We start from the raw sequence: 15,992 nt of genomic DNA, 5'->3' as shown, positions 1-15,992 counted from the left end.
TGTCCCCTATAGGTATTTCATTGTGGCACTTAAAGGGTTAAATGATCAGACTTTCTTGGCCTCCCATCATTGCCCAGTGATCAGCCTCAGGCAATAGAGAATCTGGAATGTGCAACACACCGCTGTGTAGACTTCTGTAGCCCCAAAATATAAAGGCTGTGCTTCTGACATTCTCCATAGCATCTGCCCTAAAAGCATGATGGGGTGCTCATTAAGAGGTTAGTTGTTAGAGATGAGCGAATGTGCTCGAATATGGAGTGTTCCCAGCATGCTCGTGTGCCAAGTCTCTTCGACGTGCTCGAAAAATATGTTGGATTCCCTGCAGCTGTTGGACGTGTGCAGGGATGGCCTAATAGTGGCGGGACGTGCAGCCACATTATTCGAGCATGCCGGGATAACACCCTGTAGGAGCATGTTCGCTCATCACTGTTTGTTACCTCTGCTTTGTTTCTTCCCACTTGCTGTACTTATGTTGTTATCCATCCTCTCAGCCAGAAGAAATGACCAGACTGAGGAGCCTGAATAGGCAGCTCCAAATAAATATAGACTGTACACTGAAAGAAGTTGACGTGCTGCAGTCCAGAGGTAACGTGAAAGAGCTCATACGTGGGAGTAATTGGGACATACATGTGTTTGAGTCAACAAAACTTGTGGTTTTAAGTTGTTTTTTTTTTTTTTTTTTTTTAAATGTATGTCAAAGAAAAATTAATTTTCAAAAAAGCTGCAGGAAATTTGTCGTGATTATCCCTTAAGTACTGTCTTCACGTTAAATCTGGTAATATCCTGTGTTTCATAGACTTGTTTTACTTGAAGTGTAGTTGATATTGAAGTGATCTCCAAGGCCCTTCTGCGAAAGCTTCCATCTCTTTGTATAATCTTTTTCTCGCTTGCTGTTACCCGCAAGTTAAAAGATTAGTTTAGGATGACCAGGGTGTACAATATGTGTATACAATTAAAGAGGATTACGCCCAAAGCTGTTAAAATGGCCACTTATTACTAACTCGGAAGAGAAAGTTTATTTTTTTTAATTAGTGGCCATATTAAGTTTTGAGCAGTAATCCTCTTTAATTGGAGAAGGTTTGGTAATTATGTTTTTTATATTTACCTACAGAGAGTGTCATTTTTATGTTTTGATTAGACGGGAACAGGAAGTGCTTATTTATTGATTGTCATATTTGGATTAGCTTCTCTGCTAATCTTTGCTACTGACTAAACATGCTGACAAAATGACAGTTTGTTGCCACTGTTTTTTTAGAGTTGTTTGTGGGGAGGTTAGAAAAAAAATATCCCAAAATGTTAAAACAAGGAACAATCTCTGTTTTCAGGTTCCGCTCCCGTTGTTATATTTCTGTTAACAAATCACAAGTATGCAAGAGACTAAATTACAAGCAGTTTTTCGATGGATTTTTTTTAAAGGAGATTGTTTCAAAATAAACACCTAACAAAATCCATACTTGTATAGTCCATTAATTCCTAAAATGCAATGGTTTTCTTTTCTTTTTTCTTTTTTTTTTAAACATAGGAGTAGGAAAACTTGATGCAAAGGCAATGAGCAACTTCTATGATAACATAGCTCCTGGTCCTGCTGTACCTCCCAACTCCTGTAAAAAAGGTATGTTATTTTAAGATTAAAATTATACTTTAAGTTAAACATTAAAGAGATTGCAATAAAAGTAGATCTTAACCTAATATTGCCTGAATAGTAAAATTAACTAGTGATGAGCGAATATGCTCGTTACTCTGGTTCCTCCGAGAATGCTCGGGTGGTCTCCGAGTACTCGGAAATTTAGTTTGTCGAAGCAGCTGCATGATTTGCGGCTGCTAGACAGCTTGAATACATGTGGGGTTGCTTAACAAACAAGGCAATCCTTGCAAGTATTCAGGCTGTCTAGCAGCCGCAAATCATGCAGCTGCGTCGACATAAACTAAATATCCGAGCATGCCAAAAAACTCGGGAGACCACCCAAGCATGCTCGGAGAAATCCGAGTAACGAGCATACTCCCTCATCACTAAAATTAACCCATTTGCCTGTGTGTTTAAGCTTATGTTTAGACACTAGATTTTTTTACGTGCTTTTTGTTTTTTTGTTTTCATTTTAAGAATCCTCTGAATCTTCATCAGGAGAGCGAAAAGCTAGAAGAATAAGTGTGACCACAAAAGTTGAGCCACCTGATATTCCTAATCCAAGTGCTGTAGACATTGGTATGTATTCCATTTTGAATACTATTTTCTTATGTATAGTGCCTTTTTGAATTGCAGCACGCTGTGCATGTAGTATAGTTCTCACTTTACAGGAAGTCCTCACAGGTTTTATTAGCTGCATGTTATTTCCATTAAAAAGTAACATGCCAAAATTGTCTTTCAAATTTCCTGCTCAAGGTAAGTCATCTAAGATGTGGTGTAAACTTAGAGAACCTGACATCTGATACATGCTACCTGATCCATGGGCAGCATATATTGGGCACTGGCTGAACAAACTCAGCCAGCCATGTTTAACTCTGAAAAGCTGTGGCATTTCAGAGAACAGCCTACTTTAATAACCAATACGCGCATATAAGCAGGTGTCTTTCAGTCTGGGGCAGGGAAAAGCCTCTGGTGATCCACCTGTCCAATTAGTCTGCAGCACTGCTTTGTCCCTGGTGGCTTTTAACCCCTTTCCCACCTTAGATGTATGGTTGCTTCTAAGGTGGGCTCCCTCTGTTTGCTGCGTGCTCCTGCACCTTTTCCGGCACATGTAAGCTAAGTTGAACAGCTGACATGTGCCCCTAACAGACACGGATGGAATTGCAATCCACCAGCGGCTGTTAACATGTTAAATGCCTCTGTCAATCTGACAGCGGCATTTAACATGCTCGCGCCGGAAGCGCGTCACTAATCCCACCAGTCAGCTCCCATGTCACATGACCGCGCGTCCTCAATTGGTTGGCATGACAACCCGGGGTCGGCAACAGACCCCTGTGGTTGTCATTGCCGGATATCTATGAGCGCCGCCCAGCGGCCAACGTTCATGGCAAACGAGCATTTTAGCTACATAGAGCAGGACTTCAGCCCTGCCCTGTGTAGCACAAGCGATCAGAAGATTGGAACTTCTAGTCTCCCTGAAGCCGTAAAAAGTAAAACAAAAAATAAGTTTTAAAAATATTAAAACAATATAAAAGTTCAAATCCCCCCCCCCCTATTTGCCCCATTCAAAGTAAAACCATAAAGAAAAAAATAATACACATTTAATCCAATCGGAAAACGGCATAGCGAGAAAAAAGTCAAAATGCCAGAATCACTTTTTTTTAATGTAATAACAGGCGATCAAAAGATCGTTTCTACACAAAAATGGTATCTCTAAAAATGTCAGCTCAGCGGGCAAACATTAAGCCCTCACCCAGCCCCAGATCACAAAAAATGGAGATACTACAGGTCTCGGAAAATGGCAGCTTTATTTTTTTTTTTTTAAGAAACTTTGGTTGTTTTTTTTCACCACTTAAATAAAAAAGAAACCTATACATGTTTTGTATCTATGAACTTGTAATCATCTGAAGAATCATAATGGCAGGTCAGTTTTAGCATTTACCGAACATGGTAAGATAGCAAAACAAAATCTAATGTGGAATTGCACTTTTTTTTGCAATTTCACCGCATTTTAAATTTTGTTCCCATTTCTCAGTAAACTATATGACAAAACCAATGGTGATGTTCAAAAGCACAACTCCTCCCACAAAAAACAAGCCCTCACATGGCCATATTGACGGAAAAATAAAAAAGTTATGGCTCTGGGAAGAAGGAGAGCAAAAAAAGGGAAAAACCCAAGGTGGTGAAGGGGTTTAAAGCAGGGTTGTCAAACTGCATTCCTCGAGGGCTGCAAACAGGTCATGTTTTCAGGATTTCCTTGTACTGCACAGGGGATAATTTAATCACCAACTCATTATTTCTGTAGGTGATTAAATTATCACCTGTGCAGTACAAGGAAATCCTGAAAACATGACCTGTTTGCAGCCCTCGAGGAATGCAGTTTGACACCCCTGGTTTAAAGTACCATATTTTGCAGATTATAAAACGCACCTAAGTTTTAGAGGAGGAAAATAGAAAAATAATTGAAGCAAGAAATGTGGTCATGTAATGGTAGTGTAATGCAATCTGCTCCATCCTGGTCTATATGGCTCCCATCCTGGTGTTTGTCCCTTATCCTGTCCCCCATCCTGATATATATATATATATATTGTTTGATGACTAGATAGTCCTATATAAAGTTAGCTGCTGAGTATGATTGGAACAGTGATTTCTCTCCGGAGTGGAAAGATTGAATACACTATCTGCTAGCGGTAAAACAAACACATTAGCAGTACTGTACATAACATCTTTGTTCACTTGCAGTACTGCTTATGGTCATCTGCTATATAACCTGCTGCTCCCTGTGCACCAGGTTGTCAGCTAAGTGCTAGTGTGTAAAGGGTAAATTAAGCTAACTGTCCTCCAGAAGTCTGTCGTTGCCTGACACATCGGGAGTATTAAGGAAAATGAATAATCACTGCTCCCCACGCCCATAGTCTTGCTCACCTCTCCGTGCCGGCTTCAGTGCAGAGAGGTGGGCGAGCTTATGGGCACAGGAAGAACTGCATATTCATCTTCTTTAATTGCAGGCACACGGGTCGGCCTCAGTGCCGGCTCCTGCCTCCTGTGACCCGCTGCTTTGCCGCATCTGACCCCCAGCCACAACCAGGTACATCTGGACCATGACACACACCCACCTTCCTCCAAAAAATTTTGGGCAAAAAATGCAGCATTTCAGAGTCGTATGTACCTGGCTGAGTTGTGAGTTGATTCAGCCAGTGCCTGATGCTTGCTGCCCCTGTATCGGGCAGCATGTATCCGCTGTAAGATTCTCTTTATTTTACACCAACTAACTAACTTTGAGCCAGAAATTTGTACCACAATTTTGTGGATTCATATGTAATCTGCAGCAGAATCCCAAGAAAACAAATATATTCAGGTTTAAGTGCTGGTGTTTTTTTCTCCTTTTTGAAGTCAGTGGAGAAAATCTCCAAACGATCGAACATGCTGTGGATTTAACCCCTTCCCGACCCATGACGCCACGTAGGCGTCATGAAAGTCGGTGCCAAGCCGACCCATGACGCCTATGTGGCGTCATGGAAAGATCGCGTCCCTGCAGATCGGGTGAAAGGGTTAACTCCCATTTCACCCGATCTGCAGGGACAGGGGGAGTGGTAGTTTAGCCCAGGGGGGGGTGGCTTCACCCCCTCGTGGCTACGATCGCTCTGATTGGCTGTTGAAAGTGAAACTGCCAATCAGAGCGATTTGTAATATTTCACCTATTATAACGGGTGAAATATTACAATCCAGCCATGGCCGATGCTGAAATATCATCGGCCATGGCTGGAAATACTAATGTGCCCCCACCCCACCCCACCGATCGCCTCCCCAGCCCCCCGATCTGGCCGGTACACTGCTCCGGCTCCCCTCCGTCCAGTGCTCCGCTCCCCCCGTGCTCCAATCACCCCCCCTGCACTCCGATCCACCCCCCCACCCCCGGTGCTCCGTTCCACCCCCCCGTGCTCCATTCCAGCCCCCCCGTGCTCCGTTCCACGCCCCCCGTGCTCCGTTCCACCCCTCCCGCGCTCCGATTCCCCCCCGTGCTCCGATCCCCTCCCCCGTGGTCCCTCCCCACCCCATCATACTTACCGATCCAGCCGGGGTCCCGTCCGTCTTCTCCCTGGGCGCCGCCATCTTCCAAAATGGCGGGCGCATGCGCAGTGCGCCCGCCGAATCTGCCGGCCGGCAGATTCGTTCCAAAGTGCATTTTGATCACTGAGATAGGTTATATCTCAGTGATCAAAATAAAAAAAATAATAAATGACCCCCCCCCCCCCCCTTTGTCACCCCCATAGGTAGGGACAATAAAAAAATAAAGAAATTTTTTTTTTCCACTAATGTTAGAATAGGGGTAGGGTTAGGGTTAGGGTTAGGGCTAGGGTTAGGGTTTCGGTATGTGCACACGTATTCTGGTCCTCTGCGGATTTTTCTGCTGCGGATTTGATAAATCCGCAGTGCTAAACCGCTGCGGATTTATGGCGGATTTACCGCGTTTTTTCCTACGCATTTCACTGCGGTTTTACAACTGCGATTTTCTATTGGAGCAGTTGTAAAACCGCTGCAGAATCCGCACAAAGAATGTAAACCGCTGCGTTTCCGTGCAGTTTTTCCGCAGCGTGTGTACAGCGATTTTTGTTTCCCGTAGGTTTACATTGAACTGTAAACTCATGGGAAACTGCTGCGGATCCGCAGCGTTTTCCGCAGCGTGTGCACATACCTTTAGAATTAGGCTATGTGCACACTGTGCGGATTTGGCTGCGGATTGGCCGCTGCGGATTCGCAGCAGTGTTCCATCAGGTTTACAGTACCATGTAAACATATGAAAAACCAAATCCGCTGTGCCCATGGTGCGGAAAATACCGCGCGGAAACGCTGCGTTGTATTTTCCGCAGCATGTCAATTCTTTGTACGGATTCCGCAGCGTTTTACACCTGTTCCTCAATAGGAATCCGCAGGTGAAATCCGCACAAAAAACACTGGAAATCCGCGGAAAATCCGCAGGTAAAACGCAGTGCCTTTTACCCGCGGATTTTTCAAAAATGGTGCGGAAATATCTCACACGAATCCGCAACGTGGGCACATAGCCTTAGGGTTAGGGTTGGAATTAGGGTTGTGGTTAGGGTTGTGATTAGGGTTATGGCTACAGTTGGGATTAGGGTTAGGGGTGTGTTGGGGTTAGTGTTGGTGTTAGAATTGAGGGGTTACCACTGTTTAGGCACATCAGGGGTCTCCAAACGCAACATGGCGCCACCATTGATTCCAGCCAATCTCGTATTCAAAAAGTCAAATGGTGCTCCCTCACTTCCGAGCCCTGACGTGTGCCCAAACAGTGGTTTACCCCCACATATGGGGTACCAGCATACTCAGGATAAACTGCGCAACAATTACTGGGGTCCAATTTCTCCTGTTACCCTTGTGAATCTAAAAAAATGCTTGCTAAAACATCATTTTTGAGGAAAGAAAAATGATTTTTTATTTTCACGGCTCTGCGTTGTAAACGTCTGTGAAGCACTTGGGGGTTCAAAGTGCTCACCACATATCTAGATAAGTTCCTTGGGGGGTCTAGTTTCTAAAATGGGGTCACTTGTGGGGGTTTCTACTGTTTAGGCACACCAGGGGCTCTGCAAACGCAACGTGACGCCCGCAGACCATTCTATCAAAGTCTGCATTTCAAAAGTCACTACTTCCCTTCTGAGCCCCGACGTGTGCCCAAACAGTGGTTTACCCCCACTCATGGGGTATCACCGTACTCAGGAGAAACTGGACAACAAATATTGGGGTCAAATTTCTCCTGTTACCCTTGGGAAAATTAAAAAATTCTGGGCTAAATAATTATTTTTGAGGAAAGAAAACGTATTTATTATTTTCACGGCTCTGCATTATAAACTTCTATGAAGCGCTTGGGGGTTCAAAGTGCTCACCACACATCTAGATAAGTTCCTTTCGGGGTCTAGTTTCCAAAATGGGGTCACTTGTGGGGGGTTTCTACTGTTAAGCCACATCAGGGGCTCTGCAAACGCAACGTGATGCCCACAGAGCATTCCATCAAAGTCTGCATTTCAAAACGTCACTACTTCACTTCCGAGCCCCGGCATGTGCCCAAACAGTGATTGACCCCCACATATGGGATATCAGCGTACTCAGGAGAAACTAGACAACAACTTTTGGGGTCAAATTTCTCCTGTTACCCTTGGGAAAATAAAAAATTGCAGGCTAAAAGATCATTTTTGAGAAAATAATTTTTTTTTTTATTTTCATGGCTCTGCGTTATAAACTTCTGTGAAGCACTTGGGGGTTCAAAGTCCTCACCACACATCTAGATTAGTTCCTTTGGGGGTCTAGTTTCCAAAATGGTGTCATTTCTGGGGGATCTCCAATGTTTAGGCACACAGGGGCTCTCCAAACGTGACATGGTGTCCGCTAATGATTGGAGCTAATTTTCCATTTAAAAAGCCAAATGGCGTGCCATCCCTTCCGAGCCCTGCCGTGCGCCCAAACAGTGGTTTACCCCCACATATGGGGTATCAGCGTACTCAGGACAAACTGGACAACAATAAGGGGCGTGGCTTGCACGGGCTAGGGAGCAGACCTGTGCCTGGGTAGCTCCTGCTAAAACCCGTATAATAAGCTACTAATAGCTTACATCTGGGGACTAAACTCCACTTAAACCTGCCTAAAGCTACCTAGAACAGCACAGAACGCTTGCAGAGCCTCTCTAATGATGGCAAATATAACTAAAGGTCACCTAAGATCCAGCAGCGGCCTCCCTGCAGGCCCGCACATTCAGAGGGCCAGAAAACCACAGCCAAATAAGCCCTCAGGCTTCAACCCGGACCCAGACAAAGGAGGACCACCTGGGAGACCCGCTGTGACACCCGCACTGAAAACCGCGGCTTCCAGGACACCCGCTACCCGGCCCGGAGCTTCCTCCGTTCACAGGCCTGAAGCCGCGGCCTTTCCTAAGCCTCCGGAGCCGAGGTTCGGAGAAGAAGCCTTAACCCCGCCCTCGACTCCGCCTACACTGCATAACAAATCTGCGGCCGAGATAAAAAAAAATGGCGGCGCCGCAGCGAAAATGCCGGGGAGACTCACACACGGACCTGCACAAGGGGTGAGTCCCTCCCGGAGACACTTGGGACCCGGCACCCAGCTTTCCCGAGCTGGCACAGCGGCAGGGACTTCACCGCGAGCCGCGACGCTGCACACACCGGCGGGGACAGGAGGTGAGCGAGACGCCGCGGCCCCGCCCATGACCCCGCCTACCGCTCGCGACGATCCGGCTCCTACGACTCGGAGAATCGCGGCGGCCCCTCCACCCGCGCTCGCTGCCCCGAACTCCCCGAAGCCTCTGGCCGCTTCCACACAGCTGGGAGCGGCCGCAGGGAGAGGACACAGAGCCGCGGCACTATTCAAAAAGGCGGGACTGAGGCATAGAGGAAACGCCGAGGCTCCGCCCACCACTCCGCCCACGGCCGGCCACGAAAAATACGCTGGGAGCCGGAGACAGTGTCTCGGCTCCAATAAACTCATCAGCCCGGCCCGCAGTACAAAGAGAAACAAAAACATTAACCACTCACTGGCCGAAAGAGCCCGAGAAGGGGCGCAAAGGGGCACAGGGGAGTTCACCTGGATGGGGGAGAAGTAAACAGGATGAGACTCCTCCCCCAACTCCGCCCACTGACCACAGCTACCCAGCTTTCCACAACACCAAAAATGATAGTGCAACCCATACATTAAGGCATGATGCCCCTCCATTCTCTCCACAGACCAGACCCCACTCACAGACAAAATCTCAATTCCACTGTGAGCAAATAGTCCAAGAGGGGGAAGGCTTTACTCCAAATATACCATGTCCACTAATTGATCCAATGGAGGCAATAATAAACAAAAAACCACTTCTCAAGAGAGACTTTGACCACTTTATGGAACAACTCAGCGAAAGGTTAGATGTTGCTTTTGCGAAACGAAGTATGAACCTCGATCGAATTTTCTCTTTTAAATTATCCTCCATAGACCCAGAGGGTTCAGAGACAGTGTCCGAATCCTACGTAAAAGACGCACTTTCTTCTTTAGCTGAGAGCATCGGCTCCTCCTCATCGGCCCCCTCCTCGAGTTCCTCCCAAAGTGATTGCACATCGCCCACTCACGACCCATACCTACCATCTGAATGTTTATCCGACACCAGCGTAGAGGATCTTTCATACAGGAGCATGGATTTCACTTACCCGACCAGCTCAAGGTCCCCCTCTATACTGGAAACTAAAATTGACACTCTTCAAAAAGACTTAAACAACCTAAAAAATAATATAGCGCATCTCGAGGATCACAGAAGGAGGAGCAATGTAAAAATAAGAGGAGTTCCTGAATCTATTGAACCACCACAGCTGAAGAGTTATATTCTCAAAATGATCCACAAATTCATACCTGAGGCCAGTGAACCGAACATCATTGAAAAAGCCTTCCGAATCAAAAGACCTGCGTCTCTCCCACAAGACGTACCAAGAGACGTTATCGTCTCCTTCTTCCCGTCATGGATCAGGAACAAACTATTCGATCTCCCCTCCGATAAGAACTTCCAGCTTTCTTCTTTTGGTCAACTAACTTTCTATAGGGACCTATCTAGAGCCACCCTGAAGAGACGTAGAGACTTTGCACACATTACACAAGAACTCCGGAGGGCGCATTTTTCATACTCATGGTCCCCTTACTCTACTCTCACAATAAAACTCTTGTCGGGTAGCGTCCATGTTTCAAACCCAGCGGAAGGCCTATCCTTTCTTCAACACCACGGCCTAAGTCCTCCGAGAATGTCTAGCCAACATGTCCTTAAACCTGGTAAAGCATACAATGTTTCTGAATAAAATGTAGTTTACCCCTCATACTTTTTCTACCTACACAATACTGTCTTACCCAATAGGGGTCTTAGTTCCCAACGATCAGCTTTAATCTTGAGCCATTTATTTTTGCCCACAGAGCCACAGGTACATCTTAGATGTTCCCTGTTACAAATCATTACACATCATACAATAAGCGAAACTTCACATTAGGCTTTCATAATCTACTACCTACCAGTTAACCACTACAATATGAAATACTTAATGACACCTCAAACGTCTAATGTTTACTATATATGTGTATAATGTACTATTTTGCTTTGTTTATTTTGCTCAACGGTATGTTTGCCTATATCTCCCCCTATGTCAGGGGGTTGTTCCTTGGGGGGTCTAGTTTCCAAAATGGGGTCACTTGTGGGGGAGCTCCAATGTTTAGGCACACAGGGGCTCTCCAAACGCGACATGGTGTCCGCTAACAATTGGAGCTAATTTTCCATTCAAAAAGTCAAATGGCGCGCCTTCCCTTCCGAGCCCTGCCGAGTGCCCAAACAGTGGTTTACCCCCACATATGAGGTATCGACGTACTCGGGAGAAATTGCCCAACAAATTTTATGATCCATTTTATCCTACTGCCCATGTGAAAATGAAAAAATTGAGGCGAATAGAATTTTTTTGTGAAAAAAAAAAGTACTTTTTCATTTTTACAGATCAATTTGTGAAGCACCTGAGGGTTTAAAGTGCTCACTAGGCATCTAAATAAGTTCCTTGGGGGGTCTAGTTTCCAAAATGGGGTCACTTGTGGGGGAGCGCCAATGTTTAGGCACACAGGAGCTATCCAAACGCGACATGGTGTCCGCTAACGAGGGAAATAATTTTTCATTCAAAAAGTCAAATGGCGCTCCTTCCCTTCCGAGCCTTACCATGTGCCCAATCAGTGGTTTACCCCCACATGTGAGGTATTGGTGTACTCAGGAGAAATTGCCCAACACATTTTAGGATCCATTTTATCCTGTTGCCCATGTGAAAATGAAAAAATTGAGGCTAAAAGAATTTTTTTGTGAAAAAAAAGTACTTTTTCATTTTTACGGATCAATTTGTGAAGCACCTGGGGGTTCAAAGTGCTCACTATGCATCTAGATAAGTTCCTTGGGGCGTCTAGTTTCCAAAATGGGGTCACTTGTGGGGGAGCTCCAATTTTTAGGCACACGGGGGCTCTCCAAACGTGACATGGTGTCCGCTAAAGAGTGCAGCCAATTTTTGATTCAAAAAGTCAAATGGCGCTCCTTCCAAGCCCTGCCGTGCGCCCAAACAGTGGTTTACCCCCACATATGAGGTATCAGCGTACTCAGGACAAATTGGACAACAACTTTCGTGGTTCAGTTTCTCCTTTTACCATTGGGAAAATAAAAAAAAATGTTGCTAAAAGATAATTTTTGTGACTAAAAAGTTAAATGTTCATTTTTTTCCTTCCATGTTGCTTCTGCTGCTGTGAAGCACCTGAAGGGTTAATAAACTTCTTGAATGTGGTTTTGAGTACCTTGAGGGGTGTAGTTTTTAGAATGGTGTCACTTTTGGGTATTTTCAGCCATATAGACCCCTCAAACTGACTTCAAATGTGAGGTGGTCCCTAAAAAAAATGGTTTTGTAAATTTCGTTGTAAAAATGAGAAATCGCTGGTCAAATTTTAACCCTTATAACTTCCTAACAAAAAAAAATTTTGTTTCCAAAATTGTGCTGATGTAAAGTAAACATGTGGGAAATGTTATTTATTAACTATTTTGTGTCACATATCTCTCTGGTTTAACAGAATAAAAATTCAAAATGTGAAAATTGCGAAATTTTCAAAATTTTCGCCAAATTTCCGTTTTTATCACAAATAAACGCAGAATTTATTGACCTAAATTTACCACTATCATGAAGCCCAATATGTCACGAAAAAACAATCTCAGAACCGCTAGGATCCGTTGAAGCGTTCCTGAGTTATTACCTCATAAAGGGACACTGGTCAGAATTGCAAAAAACGGCAAGGTCTTTAAGGTCAAAATAGGCTGGGTCATGAAGGGGTTAAAATTCTGCTCCACAGAAAATGTGCACAACATATGTATTCGTTTTTTGAAATGTTGTCTACTTGCCTACTACTCTAATTCACTGAGAATATTACCTGTGCAAATTTTCACCATGTCTTTATTTTTTTTTTATTTTTTTTTTTCAAGGAAAACCGCTTAATAAAGTTTTTGCTTTTTGTATATTGTCGTGTTTACATTTTACATTATCACATTGTCTGTCTGTTTTCCAGTTAATCGAAACAGGTCCAGTCCGAGACCAGCAAGAGATGAAGATTTTGAGGGGTCTCCATGGAACTGCAATAGCTGTACTTTTCTCAATCACCCGGCACTAAACCGCTGTGAGCAGTGTGAGATGCCGCGGTTCACCTGAGCTCGCTGCCCACTGCTTCACTTTGCTTGAAGTTTTTATCAAGATACTACTATCTAGCATGCACAAGGAAGTAAGGGACCTTACTCTTAAGTTAATCCGCAAGCTGAGCCCAGCTCCAGTGCTGCAGTTAGAGACACATTGGTCACAAGTTATATTAATGAGTGGCAGGACAGTTTTGTTGCTGATCCACCAAAACCCTTTCTGCAGTTTTGTGCATACATGATGGAGGTTTCAAAATGCTGGTCATTTGGTTTCTTCTCCAGAAGATGACATAATGGAGGGGCACGTGGGTATGGAGATTTGTAGATCAATTAATTGGATTTATGGAGATGGAATGATCAAGAAATATTCTTTCTGCTTCCCAGCATTATCCTACTGAATGAAAACTTTGGCAGGGAGCAGGTGTTGTAGTGTAAAATATCCTATAAAGCATATTCACAGAGACATAATTGCTGCTTTTTTTCAGGGTAATTAAGTCAATCCAAGCTGAAAAATGCTGTTCTAAAATGTTGGTGAAAAGAAATCAAGGTTTTAGCCTTATCTTTTTAGAGCACATTATCTGATGTGATGATGCAGTCCTTTTTCCCCTCCCCTCCTCTTACTTCTTTTTTTTCTATCTTGGTCTACGTTGTGTCAGGCAAGATATGTCCTCAAACTACTGGTTATGTTCACAATTTTAATATATACCAAGCTGAAGATGGAAATATTACTGCATGTATAAAGTCTGTATTCCTATTGAAGTGATTCCCCAAAGCTGTTAGGCACATTAACTGTGACCATCTTGTATGATTATTCACGGCACCTCTGCCAAGCGCTGATTTACGTTCTTTGAAATCTATACACTAATATATATCTATATATTGTATATTTATCAGCAGTTGAGAGCAAGAAGTAAATAGTCCACCTAATCCTGATGTGTACTACAGCATTATTTTATCTGTTCTCTGGAATGTGATATTTCACAAGAAAAGTGGACCTGTGGTGTATGTGCGTATGGATACACATTCTGTCTCTTCCATTGTCCACGTCTTTTCCTTATTCACCCTAACCTTCTGTTAAGCTTCCCTTTTTTGTGAAAATTGCTTGATGTTTACAGCAAAGAAGGTACTTTGTGCCCTCGATGGACCCACTTGACTTTAATTAAAATAAAATGCCAGACTCAAAATAGCTGTGTTATTTGCACATTGTTAACAAGCCTACTTATAAAAAGTGAGGGCAGATTTAGAAATGTTGTACACTGCATAAGTTTTTTTGTTTTTTTATTAAGGTATTTTTAATTTTTTTTTCTTTTTTTGTTAGTACAAAATACATGGGAAAAATATCTGGGTGGAAAATTCATATTGGTACTTTTAATGCATCTAAAATCCTGTATTGTCAAGGTGATTGGTTTGCATCATGCAAGTGGCTGACAAAATAAAGCACCCAATACTTTTGTGAGATGAAAGAATTTGAGTTTTCCCTATCGCCCTACGACAGTAGCTGTGGAGAGGCTGCCTCCTCTGCCTCTGGACTGGAGACTACAGGTTTAGGTTGTAGCAGGTTTAGTTTTCTTAACCCCTTAATGACCACCAATACACCTTTTAACGACGGCCACTAAGGGACTCTTATCAGCTGCAGGGCGGCAATATGCATTTAAAGTCCTGTGGGTGACGGCTGCACATGACATCTAACACCCTGTGGTATTGGCCCAGCCGGTTTTGAAGCCTATCCGAGCAGAATAAACTCTTAACCCCTTAGTGACCGCCAATACGCCTTTTAACTGACCTGAGATATAAGAGACTTATATCCCCATACAGGTGACAATCCAGCAGCTGTCGGCTGTCAACTTGCTGCATCAGCCATGATCGGTGTTTGCACCATCCAAATCTATTTAACCCCTTATATGCTGCTGTCAGTAGTGACTACATCATTATAAATGGTTAACAGACTGTGGGGGCTTCCTCTTTATCCCAATTGGTGGTCTCAGATCATGGTTGTGTGGTCCTGATGTTTGCCATGGCAATTCATGACCAAATAGCGGATTTAGATTCTGACGGTTGTAGTATTCTGTTCAGAAGTTAGAGGCATTTAGGTGGTAAAAATACACATTTTCATTTCTGTCATAACACTTTGCATTAATTCCTGTAAAGCACCTGAAGGGTTAACAAACTACCTGACTGCAGTTTTCAATATGTCAGGGGGTGCTGTTTTTAAAATGGTATCACTTGTGGGGATTTCCCTATATATAGGACCCCCAAATTCACTTCAAACATGGATAGGTCCCTAAAAAAAAAATTTTTGCAAATTTCCTTGAAAAAAATTAAAAATTGCTGCTACATTTTTAATCCTCCTAAAATGCTACCAAAATAAAATAACATTTTGCAAATGGTGCTCATGTAAAGCAGACATGTGGGAAATATTATTTATTAATGTTTTGCTGTGGTATGACTATCGGGATTAAAGGGATAATCATTCAAAGTTTGAAAATTGCTAATTTTTTAACATTTTTTTTCACATTTCTGATATTTTTTATAAATAAACACAAAACATAACAACCTAAATTTACCATTATCATAAAGTATAATGTGTCATGAAAAAACAATCTCAAAATCACTGGGCTTTGTTGAAGCGTTCCAGAGTTATTACCACATAAAGTGACACTGGTCAGATTTCAAAAATTTGCCTCGGTCACTAAGGGGTTAAATATGGCTGTCAATTGCAACAGCGGCATCTAAGTGATTTAAAAGACCCCCAAGATCAACCTCTCCCCCTGTGATCATAATCACGGTGACTATCACTACCATGGTACCCTGAGGTTATCTGCATGTAAGCTGGGTCTTGTAGGCTCCGTCATTGACTCACCGAGACATCTCCAGCACTGCAGTACACGAGTACTGTAATGAATGAGACCAACAGTTAAAGGAAAAATAATACATGCCCCACAGTGAAAAAGTAAAGAAAAAAAAAGTTACATAAAATATGTAATAAAATAAAAGATACAAGAAAAATCGTTTCACCACTAAAAACACAGCTCTTGTGATAAAAATAAAAAATAAACAAAAGTAAAGTACATGTAATTGGTATCGCCGCTAACGGAATGATTCAATCTATCAAACTGTATTTATTCCATATCGAATCAT

At 43.3% G+C, this 15,992-nt stretch overlaps 1 protein-coding gene across 1 annotated transcript in view; it reads left to right on the top strand.

Moving 5' to 3' along the window:
- TAB3 (TGF-beta activated kinase 1 (MAP3K7) binding protein 3) overlaps positions 1 to 14,320 on the top strand; it is a 79,658-nt gene extending 65,338 nt beyond the window's left edge. Inside the window, exons 5-8 of the mRNA XM_069757651.1 lie at positions 492 to 585; positions 1,523 to 1,612; positions 2,102 to 2,203; positions 12,734 to 14,320. Of these exons, the coding sequence (XP_069613752.1) occupies positions 492 to 585; positions 1,523 to 1,612; positions 2,102 to 2,203; positions 12,734 to 12,873 (426 nt within the window). The 3' untranslated portion in view covers positions 12,874 to 14,320. The remainder of the gene's footprint in view (positions 1 to 491; positions 586 to 1,522; positions 1,613 to 2,101; positions 2,204 to 12,733) is intronic.
- Positions 14,321 to 15,992: the final 1,672 nt, after the last annotated feature.

The sequence above is a fragment of the Ranitomeya imitator genome, chromosome 3 (genome assembly GCF_032444005.1).
Source record: "Ranitomeya imitator isolate aRanImi1 chromosome 3, aRanImi1.pri, whole genome shotgun sequence".
In the NCBI taxonomy this organism is placed as follows: Eukaryota; Metazoa; Chordata; class Amphibia; order Anura; family Dendrobatidae; genus Ranitomeya; species Ranitomeya imitator.
Note: the sequence above shows the minus strand (reverse complement) of the source record. Positions and strands in the feature narration are given on the sequence as shown.